General features: G+C 45.1%; 1 protein-coding gene across 1 annotated transcript in view; it reads left to right on the top strand.

The window, feature by feature from the left end:
* Window positions 1-27,003, top strand: part of PLG (plasminogen) — a 37,492-nt gene that overhangs the window by 9,236 nt on the left and 1,253 nt on the right. The window contains exons 5-18 of the mRNA XM_059401384.1: window positions 443-582; window positions 2,767-2,887; window positions 4,434-4,552; window positions 5,525-5,687; window positions 6,411-6,556; window positions 11,060-11,219; window positions 15,329-15,510; window positions 16,622-16,770; window positions 17,668-17,761; window positions 19,816-19,936; window positions 20,862-20,936; window positions 21,511-21,651; window positions 22,374-22,480; window positions 26,160-26,305. Of these exons, the coding sequence (XP_059257367.1) occupies window positions 443-582; window positions 2,767-2,887; window positions 4,434-4,552; window positions 5,525-5,687; window positions 6,411-6,556; window positions 11,060-11,219; window positions 15,329-15,510; window positions 16,622-16,770; window positions 17,668-17,761; window positions 19,816-19,936; window positions 20,862-20,936; window positions 21,511-21,651; window positions 22,374-22,480; window positions 26,160-26,305 (1,864 nt within the window). The remainder of the gene's footprint in view (window positions 1-442; window positions 583-2,766; window positions 2,888-4,433; window positions 4,553-5,524; window positions 5,688-6,410; window positions 6,557-11,059; window positions 11,220-15,328; window positions 15,511-16,621; window positions 16,771-17,667; window positions 17,762-19,815; window positions 19,937-20,861; window positions 20,937-21,510; window positions 21,652-22,373; window positions 22,481-26,159; window positions 26,306-27,003) is intronic.

The raw sequence follows: 27,003 nt of genomic DNA, 5'->3' as shown, positions 1-27,003 counted from the left end.
CGACCATTTTTACACGGAGAGGGCAACTGACAAAAGCGGGTGTTTGGAAGGAATCAAGAAGTTGGCAGGCTTTTGAGGCCTTTGTATTTCTGGTGACTGTGCATAAAAACCCTTTAGCTCTACTTGTAAGACTCTACTGTCCGTATCGTAATCATGGTAATATTAGCTACCAGACGAATAGCTACCTGCCAGCAGAGAACCAGAAATCAGACAACAGAGAGCATATTTGTATATTTCATGCATCATGTGCTGTGTTCTTAGAATAAAGTAGGCTAGAGAAAAGACGATATTCCTGAGAAAATCACAGGAAAGAGAAAAAAACCATTACAACGGTGTACCGTATTTATTGCAAAAAATCCACCTGTACTGGAGCCACACAGCTCCTACCCATGCTGTTCAGGGGTCCACTGGATAGTGAGGGATTCTTTGCCGCCCTCCACAGCTTTACGCCCCAGAAGTACCCCAGGGAGGGACTGGAGGAGAACTACTGCAGGAACCCCGACAACGACGAGAAGGGGCCCTGGTGCTACACCACAGACCCAGACCAGAGGTTCGACTACTGCAACATTCCAGAGTGTGAAGGTCAGACGCGCCTCTAGAAACTGCTTGCACATCTGCTCTTTATCTGTAATTTGCTGTAAAGTGATTCCCATACAGGGATATCGTTAAAAACCAACTAGTGGACACGTTTGACAAAATCGTGTGAGGTCTGTACCTCTTAGAAAAGACCGAAAATTTGCTCAGACCCCCTTCCTTTTTGAACTTAATTATTTCATTAAAATGTTACATTGATATGTACAAATAATCAACTAGATACAAATTCTAGATACAATTTCTTAAGCTTAAAGTTCTTACATGGCATAAGCCAGAAACAGACTTGTAATTCTGTAGTTAAGATGAAACCACCAAATCAGGGCACCTGGACGGTGCAAGTCAATTGAGCATCTGGCAAACTCTTGGTTTTGGCCCAGGGTCCCGAGATCGAGTCCTGCGTCAGGCTCTGCACTCAGTAGGAACCACTCGGAGTATTTCTCCCTTTGCTCCCCTAACCCCCCCCTCTCTTTTCTCTTTGTCTCAAGTAAGCTTTTTTTTTTTTAATGAAACCACAGAGTCAATAAAATGCAAATAAATGTATGAATCTAATATGGTAGACTTGCTTTTATCGAAGCTAAGCAATGAACCAGTTTTTATTTTTTTATTTTTCAAGGTTTTGTTTATTTATTTGACACAGAGAGAGAGAGAGAGAATGAAAGCATGAGCAGGGCGGAGGATAAGGGCAGAGGGAGAAGCAGACTCCCGCTGAGCAGGGAGCCCCATGCAGGGCTCCATCCCAGACCCCGAGATCATGACCTGAGCCAAAAGCAGATGCTTACCTGACTCAGCCACTCAGGCACCCTATGAGCCAGTTTTTAAACCAGCAACCCATTGTCTTCATGAACCAATTTAATAGTGTACCTCGAGAGTAAATGCTAAAAACGTTAAACACCTCCTATTGAAAACATTTTCTTCATTTCATATTTTCTGCTACGTTTATTGGCGGAAAGGGGGAAGGATGAGGGAGGAATTTGTGCGACGGCGTGGATAGTGTTTGCACCAGGCGACGGCTCAGGTCTCCCGTCTTTGTTTCAACCTCAGATGCCTTATTGGTGTGCGGTGTTGTGAGGTCATCCGGCCCTCAATCCACACAGGAAGACAGGCTTGTATCAATCTGCCTCGGTGTCCTTTATTAGTACCTAAAAAAGTTCAAATCATTTATTCCTCTGCTGCACCACGTTATTCCGATAATTCCAAAACCAAAGTTGCAGTTTTAAAATAATGTAAGAAAGCAAAAAAAAAAAAAAAAAAAAAAACCAACCAGGCATGCTTCTCGGTAGAGGAGTGGCCCGTTATCCGCAGGGGACACGTTCTGAGACCGTTGTGGATGCCTGAAACTGCCGAGTACAGAACCCTGTTGATACCACGGTCTCCTCTCCCTCTAAGTGCGTACAGCCAAGCTGAATTCACCAGTTAGGCATAGAAAGAGATGAGCAATAATAACTGAGGACAAAGAATGATGATGACAGTGTGCCATCATGGAGCTTATGTGAATGGGGTCTCCCCACCGCCACGTCTTACGGGACTGTATTCTCCCTTCTTTTGTGGTGATGAGAGATGATAACATGCCCACGTGCTGAGAGGAAGTGAGGGCAGTGTGGTAGGCATAGTGATGTTACGGCAGTTGGATCATCTTCCGGACGGCAGTTCACTGCGTGTAACAGATACACAGAAGACAACACCCCGGAGAAGAGGGGCACTCTTTAGGAGAGTCTTGGTCCCCAGGGAGGTTGTGGGTACAAACCAAATCTCAAGCCCAGAAATCCTGGAAGGCTGTCATCCTCATGATCAGAATGATTTAATAGATGCCTTTAAAGGTTGCTAGTGAAACAAAGATCGAAGTCTCAGACTTCTGAGACTTAGGCACCTTCTCCCCATCCCCCTCCCACTCACCAAGGGCCCGCGCATCCCAGTTTGAGGATAGCATTATGGAATTTCTGGATGAAGTCATGACTAGAACAGAAGGTACTGACCAAAGCATGCTGGTTTTACCATTGGAATAGGGAACAATAATTGGGATTGTGTTAGAAGAGCCTTTACGGCCAATTTCGTTCCCAAGCGATTCCTGGAAAAAACAAATGAAGTCGCAGGTGGTATTTGAGACATTGCTAGGCTTACTCTTCTGTGATTCATTCATTTCCGTTTTTCTTCCTCCTTTCTTCTTCCGTGCAGAGGAGTGCATGCATTGCAGTGGGGAGAATTATGAGGGCAAGATTTCCAAGACCATGTCTGGACTCGAGTGCCAAGCCTGGAACTCCCAAACCCCCCATGCTCATGGATATATTCCTTCCAAGTAAGTCTCGCTGGGAAGGAAATGAGACGTTTACCACGCCGCGGCTCTACGCGACATTTAATGTTAGTGGGATATTTTCGCATTCCTCGGGAATCGAACGCGTCTGAAATTTTGAATTTCAAAATTTGTGTCTTCCCACGTGACTGCAAGTGAGGTATACATTCTTGTTCCTCAAAACGTGGTTCATGGGGAGTGATGCCGTCTGTGAGTTTGTTAGAAATGCAGTGAGTCTGAATTTGCATTATAAACAGATTCCTGGCTGATTCATAGGCACATTAAATTTTGAGAAATAAGGATACATCTCACTTTTGTACTCTCTACTGTTCCTTTTTTTCCTTTTTCCTTTTCCTTTTCCTTTACACTGATGAGTTTCAAGTCTTCCTAATGTGTGATCTGTGGATGGGCTTTAGGGATTTTGTGACTCCCCCTAATGTTTTATGTATAAATGGACATATCCATGCATTCTTCTGGGGTAGGGATTCCCAAGTTCCAGCAGAGCTTTAAAGGGGACCATGAATTTATAGTAGGAGGTAGAATCCACGATCTAGAAAGTAATGATGGTTCCTATAGTAGAGGACCTTAATTTTACTGGAAAATGTCTGCTCTGCAGTCTTCGTTCTGTGACCATAGAGTGGGGCTTACAAAACAAATAAGAAGTGGGACCAAGCCACAGATTTCACCAGCTCCTCTGAATTTCTGTACCTCCTATTCCATAGAGCTAGCTTAAAACACAGCTTTGCCATTTTCCTTCAATGAAGAAGTAGGGTAAAGTCCTCAAGGCCCACACTGGGTAAATTAACTTTCCAGAGACTAGAAGAGCTTTGCTCAAGCCACTGCCAGTTGTGCTCTCCATCCCGAATGAACATCTATGGCGTCCGAGAGGGCCACAGGCCTTCTGTGCCAGTCTTAGTTACTGGGTCCCTGCTGAGGTCTCTCTCTCCCAGGAGCATAATTATGCCTCCCAGTTTAGGAGTCATGAGCACTGGGTATTATGTAAGACTAAATGAATCACTGAACTCTGCTTCTGAAACTAATAATACACTGTATGTTAATTAATTGAATTTAAGTGAAATTAAATAAAATGAAATTAATTGAATTTAAATGAAAAAGAAATTATAAGCTGGAAGGCTGGCAGGGCTAAAACCTGGCAGACAAGAAGGATCATCCCTTTACGTTATGAAGATGTCAACTTCTTGACCATACTGGGTATTAGATGACTATCCCTGGTCAGTGAATACTTTGTGTTGTAAAAATGCTGTCATTTCCAACTAAATCACTGGAGTTCGCTTCCACTAATTTTCCAGATGGCCAAAATGATAAAGTTCTGTGATTTTTGCATATGTTAACTCTTAAAGGGCCCTTAGAATATCGAGCTAATCTTTCTAATTAGACTGTTGTCTCTCTGAGATAGCTGGCATCCAGTCATTTCCTTGGATGCCTGATTGTACCTTGCACACAGCAGGTGCTCAATATTTGCTCACTTGAAGTGATTCCTAGTCTTTAATGTAAATGTTCAGTGCTATTAAAATCCTTCTTGCCCATTCAGATTTCCGAACAAGAACTTGAAGATGAATTACTGCCGCAACCCGGATGGGGAGCCTCGCCCGTGGTGTTTCACCACGGATCCCAGCAAACGCTGGGAGTTCTGTGACATCCCGCGCTGCGGTAAGTATGGTTTGTACCCAGTGCTCCGGCATCCTCACCTGTTCTCTCCTTGGAATAAACACAAACGTACAAGCAAACAACAACAAAAAAAACAAAAAACAAACAAATGCAGACTTTTGAGTCAGTGCTTGAGTGCTGTGCTTGAAAACTGCCCTCCACGTCCTGGGGGAGGTGATAGCTTTTCTAAAGCAGTTACTCTAGGTAACTGATCAGAGCTCCTACTGGTCATGTATTTGTTGTTGTTTTTCCTGCCTCTTCTGAGTACGGTTGAATGTAGGTTTGCGGGAAGTAGCTCTGAGAGCCTGCTTTTCTCTAGTGCTAGAGGGCAGCAGATACGGGCTTTCAGGTACACAGACTTCATATCAGAGTTCCTTGTAACTGATGCTTTATTTAGAAATAAAGAAACTTCTCCCAATGTGCATTTTTCAGTGAGTTGTGAGAAAGTAGCAGGAGAATAGCGTTAAGCGAGACTTGGAAGGAATGACTTGGAAGGAACAACTTTGTATTTTCCTTCTGTGAGAATTTGTAGTGAAGGACTCAACATTTAGACAAGGACAGAGATGAAAAGTTAAAAAGATGCAGGAGACCCTGATGGTGGCTTCCTGTTCTTTGATCTGACAATTATCCTTAGGGACTCTGAAGGTTATCGGGTACTCTCCTTTATGATTCATCACAAAGGAAGTTGTATCATGGGTATATGTGACCCTGACCATGTATGATGAACTAAGCAGGGAAAATACAGAAAGAAGCATCTGCTCCCAGGGTCTTGTCCTGGGAGGAGTTGCTCATAAGATGATCTCATAAACAAAGATTCTACCAGGTTAATTTCTTTTGGAGATAGTAGACAGTTTTTAAGTCCCAAATTCTAAGGGAGGAGGAGCAGAAGATGTTCCCCTGCATCCATTCCTCTACAACATCTGTCTGTGCATTCTTCACTGTAAAAATATTCATTGTAATGTATTACCCCCCAAGCGACACCGCCACCCTCCTCTGGCCCAACATATCAGTGTCTGAAGGGCAGAGGAGAGAGCTACCGGGGGACAGTGTCCGTCACTGTATCTGGACATACATGTCAGCGCTGGAGTGAACAGACTCCTCACAAGCACAACAGGACCCCGGAAAACTTCCCTTGCAAGTAAGTCCGCCTCTGGTCCTGGTCCCTGCCTGCTGAATGGTTTGTGAAATCCCACTGATGTGGCCTTGGTTTTGTTCATGGAAGAGCCCACGTCCAAGTATTCTGGAATGAAAACTGGCCAGGTCATCGGCGGTGTGTGTGTGTGTGTGTGTGTGTGTGAAATTTTGCACTGATTTTCCTCTAACATTCATTCTCAAAGATTTTCCTCGAACACTCCCCGGACCAGCCGCATTGGCATCAGCAGAATTTGTTAGAAATGCAAATTCTTGGGCCCTGTCCAGATCTACTAAATCAGAAACTCGGGAGTGGGTCCCAGCAATATGTTCTGAGAAGCTCTCCACTAAATGCACAGTGCGGTTTGAGAACACTTCAATTCCAGGGCTCTGATGTGTCCTTAAGGCAGGCATGGTGTGGAGAATACCCATTGTGCTTTCAGCATGGAGCGGGGCACATAGCACACAGCAAAAGATTGATTTTGCTTTTAAATCTTCTACCCACAGTCAAGGCATATATTCCCATCATTTACCAGCAGACAGCGTCAGTGCTGTGATTCCGTGGACCCTGTGGGATCCTGCTCCTCCTTGGTTTCCACCTGTCATTAGGTTTTTGTAAATCTGCAGAATCGGTGGGACACATCCCCAGTCTTACCATGAATAAGCATGCTTGCACCATTATTCTTTGAGCCTGTTTGGAAAGACAAACTCAAAACGACTTCTTTTTCAGAGATTTGGTTGAAAACTACTGTCGCAACCCTGATGGAGAATCAGCCCCATGGTGTTACACAACCGACAGCGAGGTGAGGTGGGAGCACTGCAGGATTCCGTCCTGTGAGTCCCCTCCATTAACCTCAGAGCCTTCAGACGCCGCAGGTAAGAGAGGGGAGCGAGAGCCGACCGAGTGCCCCAGGGTGCTCTCAGCTTCGGCATCCTGTGGGATCACAATGAACCGTAGCTTTGCTTACAGTTCAGTTCTGTTCTGGTCAGAGGACTTGCTTCTGTGGTTTCAATTCTGTTCCACTGCTGAGGCTTGTTTTAAGGTACAGAATGTGGTTATCTTGGTGAATGCGCCCTGTGCTCTTGGAAAGAGCGTCTCCCTGCTGGTGTTGGGTGGAGTGTTCTGTAAAGGCCAGTTAGGACAGGTGGGGTAGTATGGTTTGGCTCTTCTCAATCCTTATTCTTTTTATTTTTTTAAATCTCTTCTACTGATTACAGAGATAAACAGTGACATCTCCAACTTTGGCTGTCCATTCGTCCATATCTTTTCGGTCTTCGCTTTATCTATTCTGGAACTCTCTTAGGCATATGGACATTTAGGATTGTTAATAGCTTCTTAAAGAAATGACCCCCTTTATCATTATGTAATGTATTTGGAAATACTGCCTGCTGTGGTCTACTTTTCCTGAAGAATATAGCCCTTGCAATTCCATGTTTACTAGTGTTTGTATGAGATCTTTTTATCCTCAGCCATTTTTTTAACTTTTTTTTTTTTTTAAGATTTTATTTATTTCTTTGACAGAGCAAGAGACACAAGCGGGTAGAGCGGCAGAGGGAGAGGGAGAAGCAGGCTTCCCATTGAGCAGGGAGCCCCATGGAGGGCTCAATCCCAGGACTCTGGGATCATGACCTGAGCCGAAGGCAGTCACTTAACCAACTGAGCCAACCCAGGCGCCCCTTTCCTCAGCCTTTTAATTGAGATGTTTAGCATTTGCATTTAATGTAATTGTTAATATGATTCGATTTAAAACTTGTTTTGACTTGTCCTATTTGAACATTTTTCCTTTTTAAATCTTCTTCTGCCTTTGTGTGTTCATTCAGTATTTTCTGATTCTTTTATTAGCACTCTTTGCTTATTAGTTAAACCATTTTTGATGTTCTTAGGTTTTTTTTCTAATATTTAGAATATACATTCTTAACTTAGCATATTCTACCTTCAAGTGATGCTATGAATGTAATAACCTTAGACGTATTTCTGTTCCTTCTTCCAAAGTGTTTTACTACTGTTCTCAAAGAGCTTATTTCTACTATGTTATAAATCTCACAGTATATTGGTACTATTTTTGCCTGAATAGTCACATTTCAAAGTGATTGTAAATTAAAAATATCTATTTATCTATGTATACCATTTTTTATGCTTTTCATTTCCTTTTGGAGATTCAAATTTCTGTCTGGTGTCATATTCCTTCTATAAAAAACCTTAACCTTTAACATTTTTTTGTAGTACAGATATGCTGCTAATATCAAATTTGTATGTTTGAAAAAAGTCTTCATTTTGCCTTCAGTTAAAAAAAGTAATTTTGTTGGGTATAGAATTCTGGGTTCAAAATTTTTTCCTTTTACCACTTTAAAAATGTTATTCCATTATATTCTGTTCTAAATAGCTTCTGACCAGAAATCTTATCTTTGTTCCCATGTATTTCATTTTTCTTTCTTCTCTGGCTGCCTTTAAGGCTTTCTATCATCTTTGGTTTTTAGCAGTTCAATTGTGATGTCCTCATGTGTTGTTTGTTTTAGTTTATTTTATTATTATTATTTTTTAAGATTTTATTTATTATTTATTTGACAGAAAGAGATCACAAGTAGGCAGAGAGGCAGGCAGAGAGAGAGAGAGGGAAGCAGGCTCTCCGCTGAGCAGAGAGCCTGATATGGGGCTCGATCCCAGAACCCTGGGATCATGACCTGAGCCGAAGGCAGAGGCTTTAACCCACTGAGCCACCCAGGCGCCCCTGTTTTAGTTTATTTTTAAAGATTTTATTTATTTATTTGACAGAGATCACAAGCAGGCAGAGAGGCAGGCAGAGAGAGTGGAGGAAGCAGGCTCCCTGCTGAGCAGAGAGCCCCATGCAGGGCTTGATCCCAGGACCCTGAGATGGTGACCTGAGCTGAAGACAGAGGCTTAACCCACTGAGCCACCCAGGCACCCCTTTTGGTTTATTTTTTATATTTATCTTGCTTGAGGTTCTCTAAACTTCTTAAATTTGTGGATTGTTGATTTTCGTTACTTCTATAAAATTCTCAGCCATTAGTATACAACTATTTTCCCTTGCTTGCTTGCTCTCTTTTTTTTGGTTTTCCTTTTTTTAGACCACAGTTACCCTTTCATATTATCTCTTACTCTTGTATGTTTGTCATAGTCCGCCTCCCCCCACTTTTTTTTCTCTCTTTGCATTTCAGTTTAGATAATTTCTATTAACCTATTTTCAAATTCACTGATTATCTTTTCAGTTGTGTCTAGTCTGCTGATCAGCCCATCAGAGGAATTCTTCATCTGTAATACCATGGTTTTTATTTCTACCACTTGCATGTTTTCCTTTTTTTTTTTTTTATAGTTTCCATCTCTACTGAAATTCTTCACCTATCCATCTATATCACTCCCCTCTGGTGTAAAATGCTTCAGGATATTATCATAGCTACCTCATGGTCTCTAATAGTCTGCTGTAGTCATCTCTGAATATGACTCTGTTGATTTCTCTTTCTTTTTTTGGTATGTCTTCTGATTTTTCATCAAATACTGGACGTGATGTGTGGCAGAATAGCAGAGATTACAGTTAATATTACTTCCACTTTGAAATGGAAACCCTCCTTTTATGAGCATGTTGTGTGGGTTAAGTCAATCTAGTCAGTGAATGAACTGCATTTAAAAAAAAATTTATTTTTAATTTATTTTCAGCATAACAGTATTCATTGTTTTTGTACCAAACCCAGTGCTCCATGCAATCCGTGCCCTCTCTTACACCCACCACCTGGTTCCCCCCACCTCCCCCCCCCGCAGCACTTAAAACCCCTCAGATTGTTTTTCAGAGTCCATAGTCTCTCATGGTTCACCTCACCTCCCCTTCCAATTTCCCCCAAATCCCTTCTCCTACCCCGCCATGTCCACCATGCTATTTGTTATGCTCCACAAATAAGTGACACCATATGATAATTGACTCTCTCTGCTTGATTTACTTCAACTGCATTTTTTTTTAAAGTAGGCATCTCATTTCTCATTTCCCCTTCACACTCCTTCACATTCCTTAGCGTACTGTTTGGAGGTGCTCAAGAGTTTTCTTAGGATTCCTAAGTCAGTCTCAATTTTCAGCAGTCACTGAATGCTTGCACCACAAAGCAGTCTTGCTCTAAACCAGACTTTCATGACAGACTGCTTTTTCTTATTTCTCATTGTTAATCTTTTGATGGCAGTAAGCAGTCTCTACTTTCCTGATTTCCCTGCTGTCTTAGATGGGCTCGATGCACCTGGGCTTTGAAGGCAGTGTTTTCTTAATGTTCTTCCCACTTCTTTCCATGGAACTAAATTCTAACTTGTATCTGTGGTGGTTCTTAAGGAGAAGAGTAGCAGACTTCTGCTCTGTGTCAGTGAAGGATCTTGGCTAAATAATTCCTGGGCCCTCCTCTAGAGGAATAGATTTTTGCCTCTATCCCTCTCTCAGAAGCAAAGGATATTTTGTCTGCACTCTTGAATGTAGACCTGTTTCCTGACTCATCCTCCTAACAGCTTAAGGCTTTGGCTTTGTATATAAGAAAAGGCTTGGGGCACCTGTGTGGCTCAGTCCTTGGGCGTCTGCCTTTGTCTCAGGTCATGATCCCAGGATTGTGGGATCAAGTCCCACATCGAGCTTTCTGCTTGGTGGGAAGCCTGCTTCTCCCTCCCCTACTTCCTTTGGTTGTGTTTCCTTTCTCTCTGTGTCTCCTTCTGTCAAATAAATAAAAATCTTTAAAAAAAAAGAAAAGAAAAGAAAAGGCTTTCCAGGACGCCTGGGTGGCTCAGTTGGTTGGACAACTACCTTTAGCTCAGGTCATGATCCGGGAGTACCAGGATGGAGTCCTGCATCGGGCTCCCAGCTCCACAGGGAGTCTGCTTCTCCCTCTGACCTTCTCCTTGCTCATGCTCTCTCTCACTGCCTCTCTCCCAATAAATAAATAAAAATCTTAAAAAAAAATAAAGAAAAAGAAAAGGCTTTCCCTTTTGTGAGAAAACACAAAAAGATCTCGTTTCTGCCTCCCACTGGAACCAATTGCTACATGCAGCCTGCACCACTGAATGTACTTCCGAGCTCCTTCCCAGTTGTTCTCAGGAATACCCAGTAGACATCCATATGCAGGAACTTGCACATCAGTGCAATTTCCAATTATGAGCACTCTGATCCATGTGTTCTTCCCTGAGTTTTAAATGAAATATTTACAAGAAAAATTAGGTGACTAAAGTTCTGTAGTGTGATTGAGCTATTTCTTTCTTTGCAAGTCCATTTGCTTACCAATATGGAAAAGAAAGCAGAGTTAATTTCCAGAGACTACTGTTCTGTTGGTGTCATCAGTTGCTTTACCTATCTCTGTTCTAGTCATTACTTAGTTGATTACTTTCTGTTTCTGCTTCAGTACCACCTGAACAAACTCCTGTGGTCCAGGAGTGCTACCACGGTAATGGACAGAGTTACCGAGGCACATCATCCACTACTGTCACAGGAAAGAAATGTCAGTCTTGGTCGTCTATGACACCGCACCGACATGAGAAGACCCCACAACACTTCCCAGATGCGTATGTCTTTGCTTTTAACTTGAGAGGAACAATAGCCAACCTAAATTTCTGTGAGGAGGTCCACGCTTTAAACTAACTTCTTAGAACCAAATTTCTCTTGACTCCAGAATGTGAGGCAAAATGTCTTAGGCACTTTGCTTTTGAGAAAAAGCTCTGAAAAAAGAGAAGTTAGATACTGGCTATCTTTTCTGGTACTTTTGTGAGAGAAAGAGGAGATGTATAGAGGTGTTGAGTACATGCTAGCGGAAAGCTCAGGAGAACAAATGACCAAAAACTTGATGACCAGAAACAGTACCATTCCCCAGCCCTGGTAAAGATCAGTACAATCTTTGAACTGTGGGATTTTATCATTCCAAACTGTAACCTCTGAAGAGAAATATGTGTTTGTCATTGGATCACAGATATATATATATATATATATATATATATATATATATATATATATATATAAATGTATATCATCTAGTACATTTCACTTAAGTTGTATTGACACATGGGTCTTGAGCATGAGTTGTTGTCAGTGGTAAGAGTTGCCAGGACATGAAGTGCAAAAGCAGGAGGGCAGATGAGTGTCAGGAAGTACACAGATGCTGATAGGCAAACTGGACAGGTAGATGGACAAAGACCAGCATTTCTGCCATAAACATTTATAAAATGTAGAGGATAAGCTGTCCATATGATGGACAACAGGTATCACAGGACTGAGAACTTTTAGAAGGAGAAATAAATTACTAGTAGCAAATTAGTAATTGGGCTTACTGAGGCAGCTGGGATTTTATAGGGTGGGTAATAATAATAAATAATAAGAAGAACACATCTGTGCAGAGAAAAAGATCAAAAAATATGCACAGCTCTTCTTAAATCTGTGGCTGAATATAAAGGTACACACACACACACACACACATAGGGAGAGATTCCACAAGGTTCACAGGACAAAGAACAGTTACTGAGGAAAGAACAACTGAGAGTGGTGAAATAAACAGGAATTACAGAACCTACACAGCATTGGGAGACTCTGTCTTCAGAGATTTGAGATTCTGACAGAGAGTAGAGACCTCATGGGATACCATAAGCATTCAGTAGAGACTTTTAAAGAGTCACACTTCAGGAGTAGAATTAGTGTATTCCTAAAATAAAGGCTACTCTAAAAACACCTTCTACTACTCTAGAAACAGCTTCTAGCAAAGCTTAGAAGCAATCCTAAAAGGATCAGAATAATCTGTAAGTAAATTAACTGTTTGTCACACATAAACTCAACTCTCTTTAGAGGAAAACAACAAAATCCAGTCACTCAGTCATGTGGCATCTACAAATTTTAAAATTACCAGACATACAAAGATCATTAAATGTTTCCAGAGTCAGGAGAAAAATCACTCAAAACAAGCAGACCCAGAAATGATAGACATGATGGAATTAGCAGCCAGAAATTTAAAAAGATATAATAATTATATTCAAGGATTTAAAGGAAAATATGAATATAAAAGAGAAAATTAGATGTTCTAAAGAGAAAAGAAAGCTATAAAATGGCCAAATGGAAAAGATAGGATTTTTAAAAGTATATATTAAATGAAAAATTCACTGGATCGTCTTCCCATCAGGTTATACATGACAGAAGAAAAGGTTAACTTGAAAATAATACAGTATAAGCTGTACAACCTGCAGCACAAAATCAAAACAAAGACTGAAAGAAGATAAACAGAACTTCAGGGATCTCTGGAAAAATATCAAAAGGTCTAGCACATGTTTAAATCAAGTCCCTGGAGGAGAAAAAAATAACTGAAATAGAAAAAATTACTTGAAGCAATGATGGCTGACATTTTTCCAAATAGGAAGAAAATTATAAACTTACAGGCTCAAGAAGTTCAATGAACCAGTAGAATTTTCAAATTTTATCAAATATTTAAGAAGGAAACAATACAGAGAATAGAAGAGGAGGGGATACTTTTCAACTCAGTTTGTGAGGCCCAAAAAACTGAGATACAAAAAGTAAACAAGAATTATTGCAAGAAACGAGGGTACTTTCTGTTGTGAATGTAGACAAAAAAACTTAACAAAAATTAGTGAATTGAATGCAGGGTTGTTTTAACATTTACCAACAATCAACTTAATACAACATGTTAACAGAATAAAAGTGACAAGTCATATGGTTATATCAATAGATAAAGGAGAACATTAGACAAAATTTAACACTCATCCATGATTTTAAAAAGTCTTAGCAAACTAGGAATAGAAGGGAACTTCCTCAGTTTGATCAACACCATCTGTAAAAATCTTCCAGCTAATATATTAATGAGGAAAGATGAACACTTTCTCTGTAAGATTGGGAACAAGGAAAAGAAATAAAGAGCCTGAAGTTTAGAAAGGAATCAGTACATCTGTCTTTATTCATAGACAACTACATTAATAGATACAGAATCCTAAGGACAAATAAGTGAATTTTGTAAAATCAAAAGATGCAAAAGGATATGAAATATCAACATACAAAAATCTATTGTATTTCTGTACACCTGAAATAACTAGTTAGAAAAGAAAATTTTTAAAAACAATATCATTGACAGTGGTATCAAAACCAAAACATTTAATGATAAATTTAACAAAGTGTATACAAGAACTACACGCTACATACTACAAAATGTTGTTGAGAGAAATTGAAAAGATATAAATAAAGATACACTGTTTATGGCTTTAAAGAGTCAATATTAATTCTTACCAAATTGGTTTTGGATTTAGCCTACATTCGAGCAAAATTCCTGTAGCTTTTTTTTTCTTTTTTTTCTTTTCGGAAAAAGAAACAAAATCTATATGCAAAGGACCTAGACTCACCAAAACAATCTATCAGGGAGGACTTACCCACCCTGATTCAAAGACTTAACTATAAAAGTACAGTGATGAAGACACAGAGGTACTGGCAGAAAGATACACAAACAGAGAAAAGAACATTCCAAAAGCAGACACATGCTCTACCCTAAAATACCTGCAGTCCCGTCCCTGAATACTGACCCAAGGGAATTGAAAACATGGGTCCACAAAAATATCTACCAGAATATTCATGGCAACTTGAGTCATAATAGCCCAAAACTGAAGATTGATTTCAGGGTCCATCAATAAGAAAGTGAATCAGTCGTTGGGGTTATAGTCATACAATGGAATACTATTCAGCAATAAAAAGGAACAAGCTACTGATACTCTCAAATAGCACAGATGAAGCTGAGAAGTCTCACTAAAGAAAGAAGTCAGGGCCAGAAGAGTATGCACTATGTGAGTCTATTTATATGAGGTTCTAGAAGAGGCAAGTTTCCCGTAAGTCTCAGCCCCTCTTGTGCATCCACATGTCCCCATTATTCCTCCTCTAGTGACATCCGCATTCCTCCATCCTATGTGGCTGCAGCGAGGCAGGGTATGGAGGGAGGGGAGGCTGGATTCCCCGTGTTGCCCCCTCCCCATCCTCTCATCTCCCCGGAAGGTGTCCTTCAAAAACACGTCCTGCCTGGGAGCTGGTTTCCCAGGCAAGCTTCCATAAGTCTTTCAAAACGCAAACCTACCTGATGGGATATTTACAGTTCATGCTAAGTGCACAGCATTTTAGCAACGTTGGGGGTCAGTGGATGGAGGGGAATGGTCTGAGAGAGGCATCACACTGGCATGTGATGAGAAATAAGTTTTAATTCTAACTTAGACAGCTCTGTGTACTCATACAGAGAGCGAGCGAGCGAGTGAGAGAGAGAGGAACGTGCATAGAAAAAAAAGTAAAACGTGCACTTTAAATTCAATATTGGTCATTCCTGTAGAATGTATGTCCCACGCCCAGGGAAAGGAAGACATTCGGGTACTTTCATTTACACATTTTTATACTATCTCAGTTTTTATATGGAGCTCATACTACTTTTGATGTTTTAAGTAAAAATTAGAATCTGTTTCAAATGTCCCCAGTTGTTTCGAAGCTGAGAACCGTCTGTGGTGGTCACATTATATAAGAATTGGTACCCATGGTCTCTTTAATGGAAATATTTCCAAGTCACTTATTAACCCTCTGTTATAACAAAATGTGCCAGTGCGGGGATGCTCCAGAAGGCCTCCACTTCTCATGGCCTGTGTTGTGGAATTTACAGTGGCTTGACCATGAACTACTGCAGAAATCCAGACGGTGACAAAAGCCCCTGGTGTTACACCACTGACCCATCTGTCCGCTGGGAGTTCTGTAACTTGAAGAAGTGCTTAGACACAGCAGAGAGTGACACCCACTCCCCGACGGTGCCCCAAGCTCCGAGTGGAAATGACCCTTCTGAGTCAGGTGGGAAGTCCGTGACCAGACCTGTAGACACGTGGGCATCGGGATGATAAGGGGTGGACCACGTTATGGAGGGAGAGCGCCCCCGCCCCGCCCCCCCGAGGGTCTGCCACATGGAGGCAAGCCTCGGGTGCCATCGGGGGAGCCAGAGCCGCGGTGGCTGGTGGCACGTGGGTGGGCTGCGTTTTTTAGGACTTGAAAACGAACCGGTTCTGAGCGATGGCTACAGTTTGAGTCTGAGTGGTGGGAGAGGCTGATCACGGCAGCGGGGGCGGCACGGCTAGAACAGCAAATCCTTGCCTCCCCTGTGGAGAACGAGAAATGCTGGATTTGGTTTTGAATGTGCCGAATCTCTTTGCTCTCTCCCGGTGAGACTGTGGGCTCTGTGCCCATCTGGGTGTCCCTCCTGGGTAAGACTTGGGACGACCAAGCCATGGTTCTCCCCTGTGCCTGCCCCACATTTGGCATGGAGATCACCCCCTTACCCCCGTCCTGGCAAGCTCTGGGCTTCCTCCGCCCTTGGCAGAGAGGCTAGCCGACCCAGCGTTTGCGTTTTGGATTTTCCAGATGGCTGTCAGAGCACTGGTGCCCTGGGTTCCCCAGGGGACCCACAGCATGTTCTCTGAGGGGACTTGGGGAAGCCCCCTTTCCCGAGGTTAGGGCAAGGGGTGGGCTTGGAGGAGGAGCCCCAGACGTCTCTCCATGAGCCCCTTCACCCCCAAGGGTGGAAACTCACAGCACAGCTCTAGCCAAAATACTATCTTTTATAAAAAATTCTCTACAATTTGCTCTTTTTACCCCACCCATGTTGAGGGTGAGGCGTTCGCGGTCACCCGGCTGGTCCCAGCGGCGTCTGTTTGAGGCGACTCCTCCGGGGGCTCTGACTTACACTCCGCTCGTTATCAAAGTGACTGTCTTCGTGTCCCGGTCAGAATTTCTATGCTAACATCTTGCCTTGGCGATTATTTCCCAGGCAGTAGCGTTTCTGGTCACTTGTGCTCTCAGGCTGTGACCGCAGAGACTGTCATTTGAGAGTCGGAGCGCGGCTGCCGCGGCTCCCCAGCGTCCTGGTCTGTGTCAGACAATCGCCACCCAGTTTTCCTTCCTTCCGCAGACTGCATGTTTGGGAGCGGCAAAGGGTACCGGGGCAAGAAGGCTACCACGGTTCTGGGTGTCCCCTGCCAGGAGTGGGCTGCCCAGGAGCCCCACAGTCACAGTATTTTCACTCCGGAGACAAACCCACGGGCAGGTCTGGAGAAAAACGTAAGCCGCTTTGACTGGAACTCTCTTTCGCCTCTTGCTGACCAGTCTTTGCAAACAGAATTGGCCCCGTGTCACGGCAAGGCGGCCCAGCCCAGGCCTTGGTGGCGGCAGAGGGGACTGGGGGAGGGCTCGGGAACAAGCCTCCGTGGAACTGGCATCCGCTTGGCGACTGTGGTTGCACGGCCAGGAGACCTCCTGCCCATGACTGCTGGCCTCGGGCTCCTCGTTTTGTTTGCGTTTGGAGCATTCCCTGCCAATGTTTAGTACCGTGTGCTGTTTCTAGTTTCTAGTGTTTGTCGTCTGCGTTCTTAGTCAAGGATGACCTTCATGACCTTTTAGTCAAATTTTTCTAGAAAAGGATATGGATGGGCCATGTGGACTCCACGCAGTAGGGTTTCCACTAATCTCACACAGGCGATGGGATGGTTTACTTGGGGGGGGGGGGTACATATAGGAAAGGAAAAGATAGACATTGTCTTCCCGTGGCTGGACCCCTGGAGTGTGCACAGTTCTTGGGAACAATTTCTGAAGCAAGAGCGAACCAGTGTCACTGGGGAGTAGATGGCTGATGGGAACCGGGGACAAGACGAGTCAGCCATGGCCCATGGTCCTCTCTGGCTTGCTCTCTCAGAGGCCCCCTGACAGGCTGCTGGAGGGGAGGCCCCTTTATGTCACCTCCCTCAGGACCCCTCTTTCCAGGGGAGTCCCCCACAGCTTCTTTGAACAAGCTGAGTCAAAAGCAAGAGTAACTTTGCCCCCCACCGCAAACAACTGGGAAGGCTACCTTCATCCTCTACAGACAGCAGGAGCATGTTGTCAGAACACCACCTCTGCCCTTCTCTGTCCCCTGCGCCTGGTGTCCTATACACCTGTCTTTTTTTTTTTTTTTTCCCCCAGTACTGCCGTAATCCTGATGGTGATGTCAATGGTCCTTGGTGCTACACGATGAATCCGAGGAAGCTTTTTGACTACTGTGATATCCCTCAGTGTGGTAAGTTGCCTTCCTCTGTGTAAGGAAATGACTTCTCACATAAATGCGGCAGCACCTCCCGGATACGGATTTGCAGAAGGAGAGCTGAACACTGAGCACCTCAGCTGGGCTGCCCTCTCTTCCTCACGGGCCTCTTGGATCTGTCCTCCTGGTGGCTCCAGTTACTAGGGAGTCCCCCTTCCCTGACACCTTAGATAACGTAAATACACAGTCCTCCACAAGAGCAAACAGGTGATCCCGTTGGCCCCAGGATGCTCTCACCGAGCTCTCCGTGTCTCATGGGGGATGCCTGAGAAACAAATTGGAAGTCCTGGATCGAAAGCTCTCCCTTTCAGCGCTTGAGAAGTCAGAAAATACACAACACCATGAATCAGCTGAGCGTATAATGTATGTTGTAAACCTATAAATTGTCAACCTGAGAATTCAGTGAGAAGGAATGTCGATTTTTACTAAGCCCCAAATCTCCTTTATCCTAAGATTACTATTCGTGACCCATATCTTACCCACAGAACTTAGAGAAAACGTGTCTGGGTTCTTTCCTCATTTCTCTTGAGATTTTCTGGGAGGAAGAAGCTTGGAAAGGAGAAAAGTTCAGAATAACAAACCCATGGGTACTTCTGGAGAAGGATGTAAGCCGCTTCGATTTGGATCCTGTGTTACTTTTTTGCTGACCTGTCTTCGCAAAGAGAACTTGTCTTGGTTACAGAGAACCAGGCTGGTCTTCTCTTTTGCACAGCTTGGTTGCAGATGCTTTTGTCTCCCATGTGGAGGGGCTAGGGCGAGGGAGGGAGAAGCTTAAGCTGCAAAGGCAGTGTAGACAAGCCAGCAGAGGTGGTGGGGGAGGAGTTTGGGGTATGGTGGGGGAGAGCCCAGGAGCCACTTTGCAGGGTTTGCACTTGGGCCACCCCGGGGTAGAGCAGTGGGGAGGAAGGGGAGGCCAGGGTGATGGGCAGGATTTCACTTGGCCTCCTTGTCTGGATTTAGGGTGAGGGTAACTGCCGAATCCTTCTTGAGTGGCTCTTCTCTGTTCTGTAGAAGCTCTCTTGGTGGCCCCTTCATCTGAAAGGCCCTGAGTGGGGTTAGTGCCTCCCCTTCAGCTGGTCACTCCCAATCCTCAGCTCTGCCCCTGCTGGAACACCTTGCTGCCTCATTGCGGCCAGGTTCTCCGTGTTGGACAGGCTGCTTGCTTGACAGGATTGACATTCCTGCCACGGGCACCGCAGCTGGGCTGACACTCTTCGATTCCCATGGAGGAGAAGTACAGTAACTTCCCCGGGGGCAGCTCTGGGCCACCACCAGATACTCTAGCCTTCTAGAGGCTGGAGCTGTTTGGGCATTAGTGCGAGGTACCAAAGATGGGGCACGACCCCTATTGTGTAGGGGGGAAGGTAGGAGGTAGGTAGAGCATACGCTAAGTAAATGTCGGTCATCCCCGGGGCATTGAGTTAGTCTTGGGAAGCTCCTGGAAGTCCTGTCCAGAAGCTGGCTGAGAGACCTTCAGGACGGTTAGCTCTGTTCCACACCGTCACACACAAACACACACGTGTGCATATATGCACACACAGAGCTTCACATTAAAAAATACCCATGGTGCCTTTCAGCGGAGATGACAACTATGATTTTCAGTAAACTTGATGTGGTTCAGGGGGCAATCATGATGACAAAGAAGGTGAGGAGGGGGATGAAGACGGGAACCTAGATCTGTCACATGAGTCAGAATAATAATTGGGATCAGTCAGGTCCTTTCAGCAAAGCGCCCACTCTACCACTTATTCCTACCAATCTGCTTAGTCCCTCTCCTCCCCACTCCCCTACAAATAATACAGAAGTCCTTAGACTTTCCTGAAAGAAGATGGTTCTGTGCTGTCTACTGTCACTTTTGAAACTTAGAATAAAATGTCCTTCAATGTGCTTAATGATCTCGCTATTTAGTTTGGGCTCTGAGATGTCGAAACCTCAGTGCTTTGGCCGTGGCCCATGATTGCTCTTGAGTTGTGTGACAGAATTGCTTTCCCTTCTTGAAATGTGACTCTTGTTTCCACTTTGTGGTGCAGCATCTGGTTCATTCGATTGCGGGAAGCCCCAGGTGGAGCCAAAGAAATGTCCTGGAAGGGTTGTAGGCGGGTGCGTGGCCAACCCACATTCCTGGCCCTGGCAAATCAGCCTTAGAACAAGGTAACGGTATTTCCAGAAATGGTTAGTTTCATGCTTCTTTCTACATCCTTTCTACGTCCAATCCACACAGCGCGGGGATCTGTACCTGCTTTTATAGTCGATCTTAGGAGGAAGGAAGGCCACAACATTTTTTACATTATGTTTTTCTAGGTTCTCTCCCTTGACAGTAGCCCACCTTGGAGTAGTTTCCCTGATCTGGGCGGCTGTTGTCGAAATCTATAGATGGAGTGACGGACAGCCCGTCCCAGTGTCGCTGGAGAAGTGTTGAAGATGCTGGAGGGCTTTATAGCTGTCCTGGTTTTGTTGAGTTGCCTTTCCTTTCCTTACCTCCTCATTTGTTAGCTCCTTGCTGTACAGCCTTCACCTTTTACCTATTTCAGATTCTGTCTTTCCCTTTCTGGGCTGTTCTCTTGTCTCCTGACTGCTAATTACCCTGCCTGCTGCTATTACTATGGGCTTTATTCAAGGCAGCTCACACCAAGAGGGTAAAATGAGAAGACTCCCAGGAATCACAGCTGTTTAGGGTCACCGTTGGCTCATCAAGCCTTGCAGAGAGGTCTTTTCATAAAAAAATAGAAGAGGCCTCAGGGGGATGATCTTCAGCTGATCACTTCTGTTGGAGTTGAAGGCCAGCAAGTCCAAACCCGTGGACGTGGGCATCCTGTTTCCACCACGTGACTTTGCTCTCCTATGGACAAGCTGTGTCTGAGCCTTCCCCCACCCTCTAAAGTGTGGTGAGGATGAGACCTTCTGGGAAATCCACTGTTGAAGTCCAACCCAAAGTTCTGGGCATCCTGCTGATGGGCTGGTTGCCTTTTCCTTTGGGAACATCAACATTATCCAAATCGAGTGAACTCTTCTTTCTGGCTTTCTGTACAACATACCATCAGGTTTGAACTAAACTTCTGGCACGTTTTTCTTCTAGATTTGGAAAGCACTTCTGTGGAGGGACTTTAATATCCCCAGAGTGGGTGCTGACGGCTGCCCACTGCCTGGAGAGGTATGTCCAGGGGACAGGGGATAGGAGGGCTTGTCTTAAAGACGCCCTGCCTCCCTGGCCTTCTCCTTCCTCACTGTCCCCCAGCCCTCCGCCCTCTGCCCTCCGCCCTGCCCTCCCCTTCCCTTCCTCCTCCCCGCCATGGCAGTGACCCTAGGGACCGAGGAACAGATGTGAAGGCTGAGGCAGAATTGCCAGGGCCATCGGATGAGGGAGGAAGGGAGAATTTCTATAGAGAACAAAGAAGGAAAACCCAGTTCGGTAGGTTTGGAGGCCTGGGTCCATGGCAGGAAGACTTGCTCCTTGGGACGGGCACTGGTTCTCCTGAGATGGGTGTCTGTCCTTGTACTGACTTCACTATTGATTTCATTCTTCCTCTGCGGTTAAGCCAAAAGCAGCCCAAGGGCATTCCTTCATGGCCAGATTTAGGTAAACAGTGAACAACTTTCTTGCTACTCAGAGGTCATTGATGGTGGTTAGCCCAGTGGGGAGAAGATTGTATGTTTATGACCCAGAAGGGCACTTGATGAAGGGGCTGGTATGCTATTTTGTTTCGAATGTCACCATCTTTTCCTAGATCCTCAAGGCCTGCCTCATACAAGATCATCCTGGGTGCACACCAAGAACTCAATCTCGAATCAGACGTGCAGGAGATAGAGGCGTCCAAGCTGTTCCTGGAGCCCACCCGTGCGGACATCGCCTTGATAAAGCTGAGCAGGTACGAGCTCACCCATGCTCTTCAGCCCAGCATCAGTGAAGACATTCGTTTATGTAGGAAGAGCAGCACGACACAGGGTTGTGGGGGAGGCGGGGGCGGGGACATGAAAGGCACGAGGCTTTGGGGAACTGGGAAAATCTGGGCTCAGCCCCATTCTGCCGGTCGGCCCCGTTCTGGCTGTGCTCTTGAAGGGAAGGCGTCGGGATTTCGTTTCCCTGTGCGGAGAAAGACATACTCCCGAAACGCTGGCTTAATGTTCACTGGTGAGCAGATACACATTCACAACCAGAGGATTCTTCACGTCCTGCCGGTTGCCATTTCTCCTCTCAGGATGGTAATGTGTTTGGTGGAAATCGAGCGAAAGGACGTATTTCAGGGCACTTAAAAAGCGACAGTACAAACACACACGGAGACATCCACACGCAGTGCACACACGCGGATTCTTCTTCCTGTCCTTGTTTTAATTTTCCCTGTTGAAATAGAATTTTACTAAGTCTGACAGAATGGTGAATTTGCTTATGTTACATAAAGTTAGTGATATTTGGAAACAGGTCCCAGTAGAGAAAGCAAAATGAACAGCGATTCTGAGAACAGACCCATTTGGGTGAGTCAACAAGGCGCAGGAACACGGGCGCCGTGGCACCGTGTTGGGAGCGACCAGCGGGTGGATGGCAGAAGCCGTGGTGGGGCAGGCCCCTGGAACCCTGGATGTTCTCTTTCAGCCCCGCCGTCATCACCTCGAAGGTGATCCCAGCTTGTCTGCCATCCGCCAATTACGTGGTCGCTGACCGGACGTTGTGCTACATCACTGGCTGGGGAGAAACCCAAGGTGAGATCAATCCTGTGACTCTCACAGGAACTGGTTTAGTCTCCTTGAGATCATGTCCGTGTGTGCAAATGTCTGCTAGGGGTGAGGTCCGCCTTTCCCAGCTTCGGCTGGGGTCCTGCCTAAGTCTCCGTAATCAGCCATTAAGGGACATGGGTGAGGGACGGGGTAGTGTTTCTCTGAGTCTGTTGGCCCATAAATTCAATGTTAATATCACATCCCCATGTAAGTTCTGAAGCAAGCCGACAAATTGAGGCCATTCGATTATTTTCCATGTGAAGTTGGCCATACCGAGCTCTCAGACACAGTGTGAAACACAAGTTCCTGTGAAGCTCGTCTCCCCAGATACCCACATGCCTGTCATATGTGTGGAGAGGCTGTCGGTGGTGGGACAGAATGACAGCTAGGGGAAAGGAAGAAGGGTCCCAGCCCCAGGATGGTTTTCGTATTGGTTGCTGGGGTGGATGTGAGAGGGGAAACCTTCACGCATGGTCCTGCATTAGCACCCCTAATAACTTTTGGGGAACCCCATCTTCTCTGCACTAGGCCCTCATAGTAATTGCACCCCATCAGACTCAGGCCTCGAAATGTCGTGAGGATGTCTTCCATCTCTGCCTCGCTTTCTCAGAAGTGCTGGGGAGGGCACAGAAGGGGAGTCGGGAGCTCTGAGGAGTAGTTGGGCCCCTGCCGCTCGCCGGGCAAACCGGACCCGTCACCTTACCTCTTTGTGCCGTTTGCCTGGAAGAAAGTCTTGTGTAAAGCCTGGGTTTTCAAACTGTGGTTTGCACGTTATTCTTTTGCTTTCGCTTTCATTTCAAGACAGGTCTTGTGGTTTTAAAAAAAGGTTCGAAACTCCTGGTCTGAATCACTTTAAGTTTGTCTTCCTCCTTTCCGCATTTCCCTGCACCTGTAAGACCTCACCTCCCGGGTTTTGCACGTTCCCCCTTGCGCCTTCTCTGCACTTCAGGGGCTGTGAGCAGCCAGACGTCAAGGGGAACATTGCAAATGGCGCTATCCGTGTGGAGGTGACGGGCCCTGCCAGTGTTTCACACTCAAAACAAATTTAAACACCACAAACCCCTGTGACTTTGATATGTTTGTTCCCATTTTGCAAATGAGGGATCCGAGGCTCCAAGGCGGGCAGGGCAGTGTCCTGGGAAGCACACGGACACCTACAGCCCGTGTGTAGCTGGACCTTGAACCCCGGGGGGGGGCCTGACCCCTCACAGCCCACCTGCAGTTCCTTCTGTTCCACCCGTTCCTCTGTTCCACCCACACTTTGCAAACTACTGACCTGTACTGTGCTCCCCCATCGACCCTGGCCTCCCCCTCGCAGCCACGGGGAGAAGACCTTCTCAGTACGTTCACTGAACGGGGAGGAATCCCGAAGCAGAAGTCAGGTCTTGGGGCGCCTGGGTGGCTCAGTGGGTTAAGCCTCTGCCTTCGGCTCGGGTCATGATCCAGGGGCCTGGGATCGAGTCCCGCATTGGGCTCCTTGCTCAGGAGGGAGCCTGCTTCTCCTCATCTCTCTCTCTGTCTGTCTCTCTACCTATTTGTGATCTCTCTCTCTGTCAAATAAATAAATAGAATCTTTAAAAAAAAAAAAAAAAGAAGTCAGGTCTTATGGATCTTTTGGCAATAGTCACATCAGATCAGTGTTCTCAGCTTCTCGGTGAGCTAAAGCTTGGCCTGTCCTCCCATTTGGTCTGCAGGCTTTCCCTGACTTTGATATTTCCAAGCAAGGTAAACGTCCAGGGCCAGGGGCTCATTCAGGTTAGCCCCCCATCAGCCGTCCTCCGGGGCGGGGTCAGAGCTCCTGCTTCCTGCTCCCCGCCGGCCCTGAAATTCGGGCTCCGTCGCAGGGTCACCTTCAGCCTCCTGGCCCTTGGAGGTGCCGTCTCCACTGCGGCCACACGATGGCAGCACTTCCGCACAGACCACATCCACTTCCTGTCCACTCCCGGTGGGTTTTGTCACCAGCATCAGGATCTATTTTCTTGCTCAGAAAGCAGATGCAGGAGCAAGACACTTGGATATATGAGCTCGCAGCAAAAGATTCTGAGAAGGCTGGTCCCTGCACGCATCTACTCAAGTCATGCACTCCCAACCCAGTGCTTCCTCAGGCCCTAGGGCAAGCCTCTCCCTCCAAAATGGGGGTCCTCCTACGTGTTTCTGTCAACTCCAGAGCAAATGCCAAGTTTTCCAAACTGAAGACAGCTTTCTAAATGTATTCAAAGTCTTTGGAGAAGAAATAGCACTGCATCCCTTGGCCGTTCCGTGCCGGCAAAGATTTTTTTTCGCAGAATGCATTAAAGTTGGGCTTGCAAAATTGGAAAATGGGATTATTTGTGAAAACACGGAGATATGCCCGGGGGTGTCTGTCTGGGAAAGCAGCATTTCCTCTGGCTATTTTGCAAGTGTTCCATTTTGATTTGCCAAAGTGGAAAAAAAAAAAAAAAAAAGCAGTTTTTCCTGAAAGAACAAATACCACAATTAAACTAAATACATAGGAGAATGTTTACTTTTCCTAATTGGGAAAGAAAAGCAAATTAGGAAATGAACTTGGATAATTTCCACCTATTATATTAGCAGGTATTTAAAAAATATTAAATACTCAGACATGGGGGGGTGATGTGGCCTTTTTTTTCCTACTGAAATTTTACGCTGTCATACCCTTTTAGGAAATAATTTGGCAACGGTCACTGGGAGCCCTAAATATGTCTATATAATTTATGGGAACTCAGAGCTAAGAAAATATTAAGGAATATAAATAAAATGCATGAACAAAGACGTGGAAAGTTGGAGGCCACTGTAGGAGCCTGGGAGTGGGGGAGTGAAGAATTGGGCAATGACGTCACAGACCCAAGTGCAAATCCCAGCTCCTCTGCAGACTCGCTGGGTGATCAAGGGCAAACTGGACTGCCTGGATGGCTCAGTGGCATTTAGTATAGTCTCAGTGTTGTACAACCACCACCCCTGTTTGCAGAACACTTTCCTAACCTTTAAAGGAAATCCCCACTCCTGAAGCAGTCATTCCCCCATTAAATACTGATTATGAAGATTGCAGCATTCTAGAAAGGCCCTTACTATATAGCATTGTGTGAAAACAATCAGGATATAAAATCTTGCCATATAAGTAGAAGAAAAAATCATCTCAAAGAGACTGAAAATGAATAGATGTTATAGTAACACATTTCTCAATCTCTCTTTACATATTGAAAAATATTTTTTAAAAAATTTATTAATTTGACAGAGTGAGGGCTAGAGAGCACTAGTAAGGGGAGCACTGAGCAGGGAGCCTGATGTGGGGCTTGATCCCAGGTCCCCGGGGAGCTTGATTCTGAGCTGAGGGCAGATACTTAACCAACTGAGCCAACCAGGTGCCCCCCAAAATATTTCTTCATAGTTAAACAAAAATAACACATATCCCCAGACACCATCAAGAAATATTAATTCCAGATTATTAAATGCAGGTCTTGGGAACATGAAATCTTACATAATAGCTGTACCTTCAAGGTTAAAATGAAAAGCATTCCGGTAGTGTCTGGAACTGACGACTTGCTTTATACAGCCTCACGGACAAACGAGATCTGTCACTGCTGCTCTGCTGTTCTGGAAGGTGTCCCCTTGTGGTCACGTTGGGGATCCCGTATAACCATTTCTTTGATCTTTTTAAACACAGGCACCTTTGGCGCGGGGCTCCTCAAGGAAGCGCAGCTGCCTGTGATTGAAAACAAGGTGTGTAATCGCTATGAGTATCTGAATGGAAGAGTCAAATCGACAGAGCTCTGTGCTGGGAATCTGGCTGGAGGCACCGACAGTTGTCAGGTAAGCACCATGTCAGTCTCCCGGCTTGGCCTCTTAGATATTTCAGCCTCCGAACAGCAAATTCTGGAAGGCTTTACCAACTGCAGGCTACCGTCCAAATGCTACCCAGAAAGATTTTAGGTCTGTCCCTGCATCCGGATTGAGATCCCCAAAGGGGATTTCTTGGGCCCTAAGTTTCAGATCGATGGTGAGGGAGGAGTTACGAACCATCACCGCCACAGCCCACAGGTCCTGTGGGGAGCCGGGACTCGTGTGGTAGTCTTTCCAGCAGGGAGCAGGGAGAGTGTGAGACAAAGACCACTTTGCAATTGCTTTGGGGGTTTCATCTGCCTAAGAGAAAGCCTAATGCGGGAAGGGATAAGTATAACATTTACAAGGGAGTTTCTCCCTGGGGACACTAAATGATGTGGGTTTTGATAAATACATTTTGTTAAGTACTGAATACAGTAGATATTCAAATAATGTATTAATGAGTTCCTTTCTAATTGGAAGAGAATGTTCAAATATTGGGTAAAGTTACACCTGGGTAACAGAAGGATGACATTCCATAATAAAAGGATGGTGGTTTGTTTATTTATTTTTATTTTTCTGTTTTGTTAATTAACATACAATGTATTATTTGTTTTGGGGGTACAGGTCTGTGATTCATCAGTCTTACACAATTCCTAGCACTCACCATCAGTCTTACACAATTCCCA

This window comes from Mustela nigripes, chromosome 5, assembly GCF_022355385.1.
Source record: "Mustela nigripes isolate SB6536 chromosome 5, MUSNIG.SB6536, whole genome shotgun sequence".
Taxonomy (NCBI): Eukaryota; Metazoa; Chordata; class Mammalia; order Carnivora; family Mustelidae; genus Mustela; species Mustela nigripes.
Note: the sequence above shows the minus strand (reverse complement) of the source record. Positions and strands in the feature narration are given on the sequence as shown.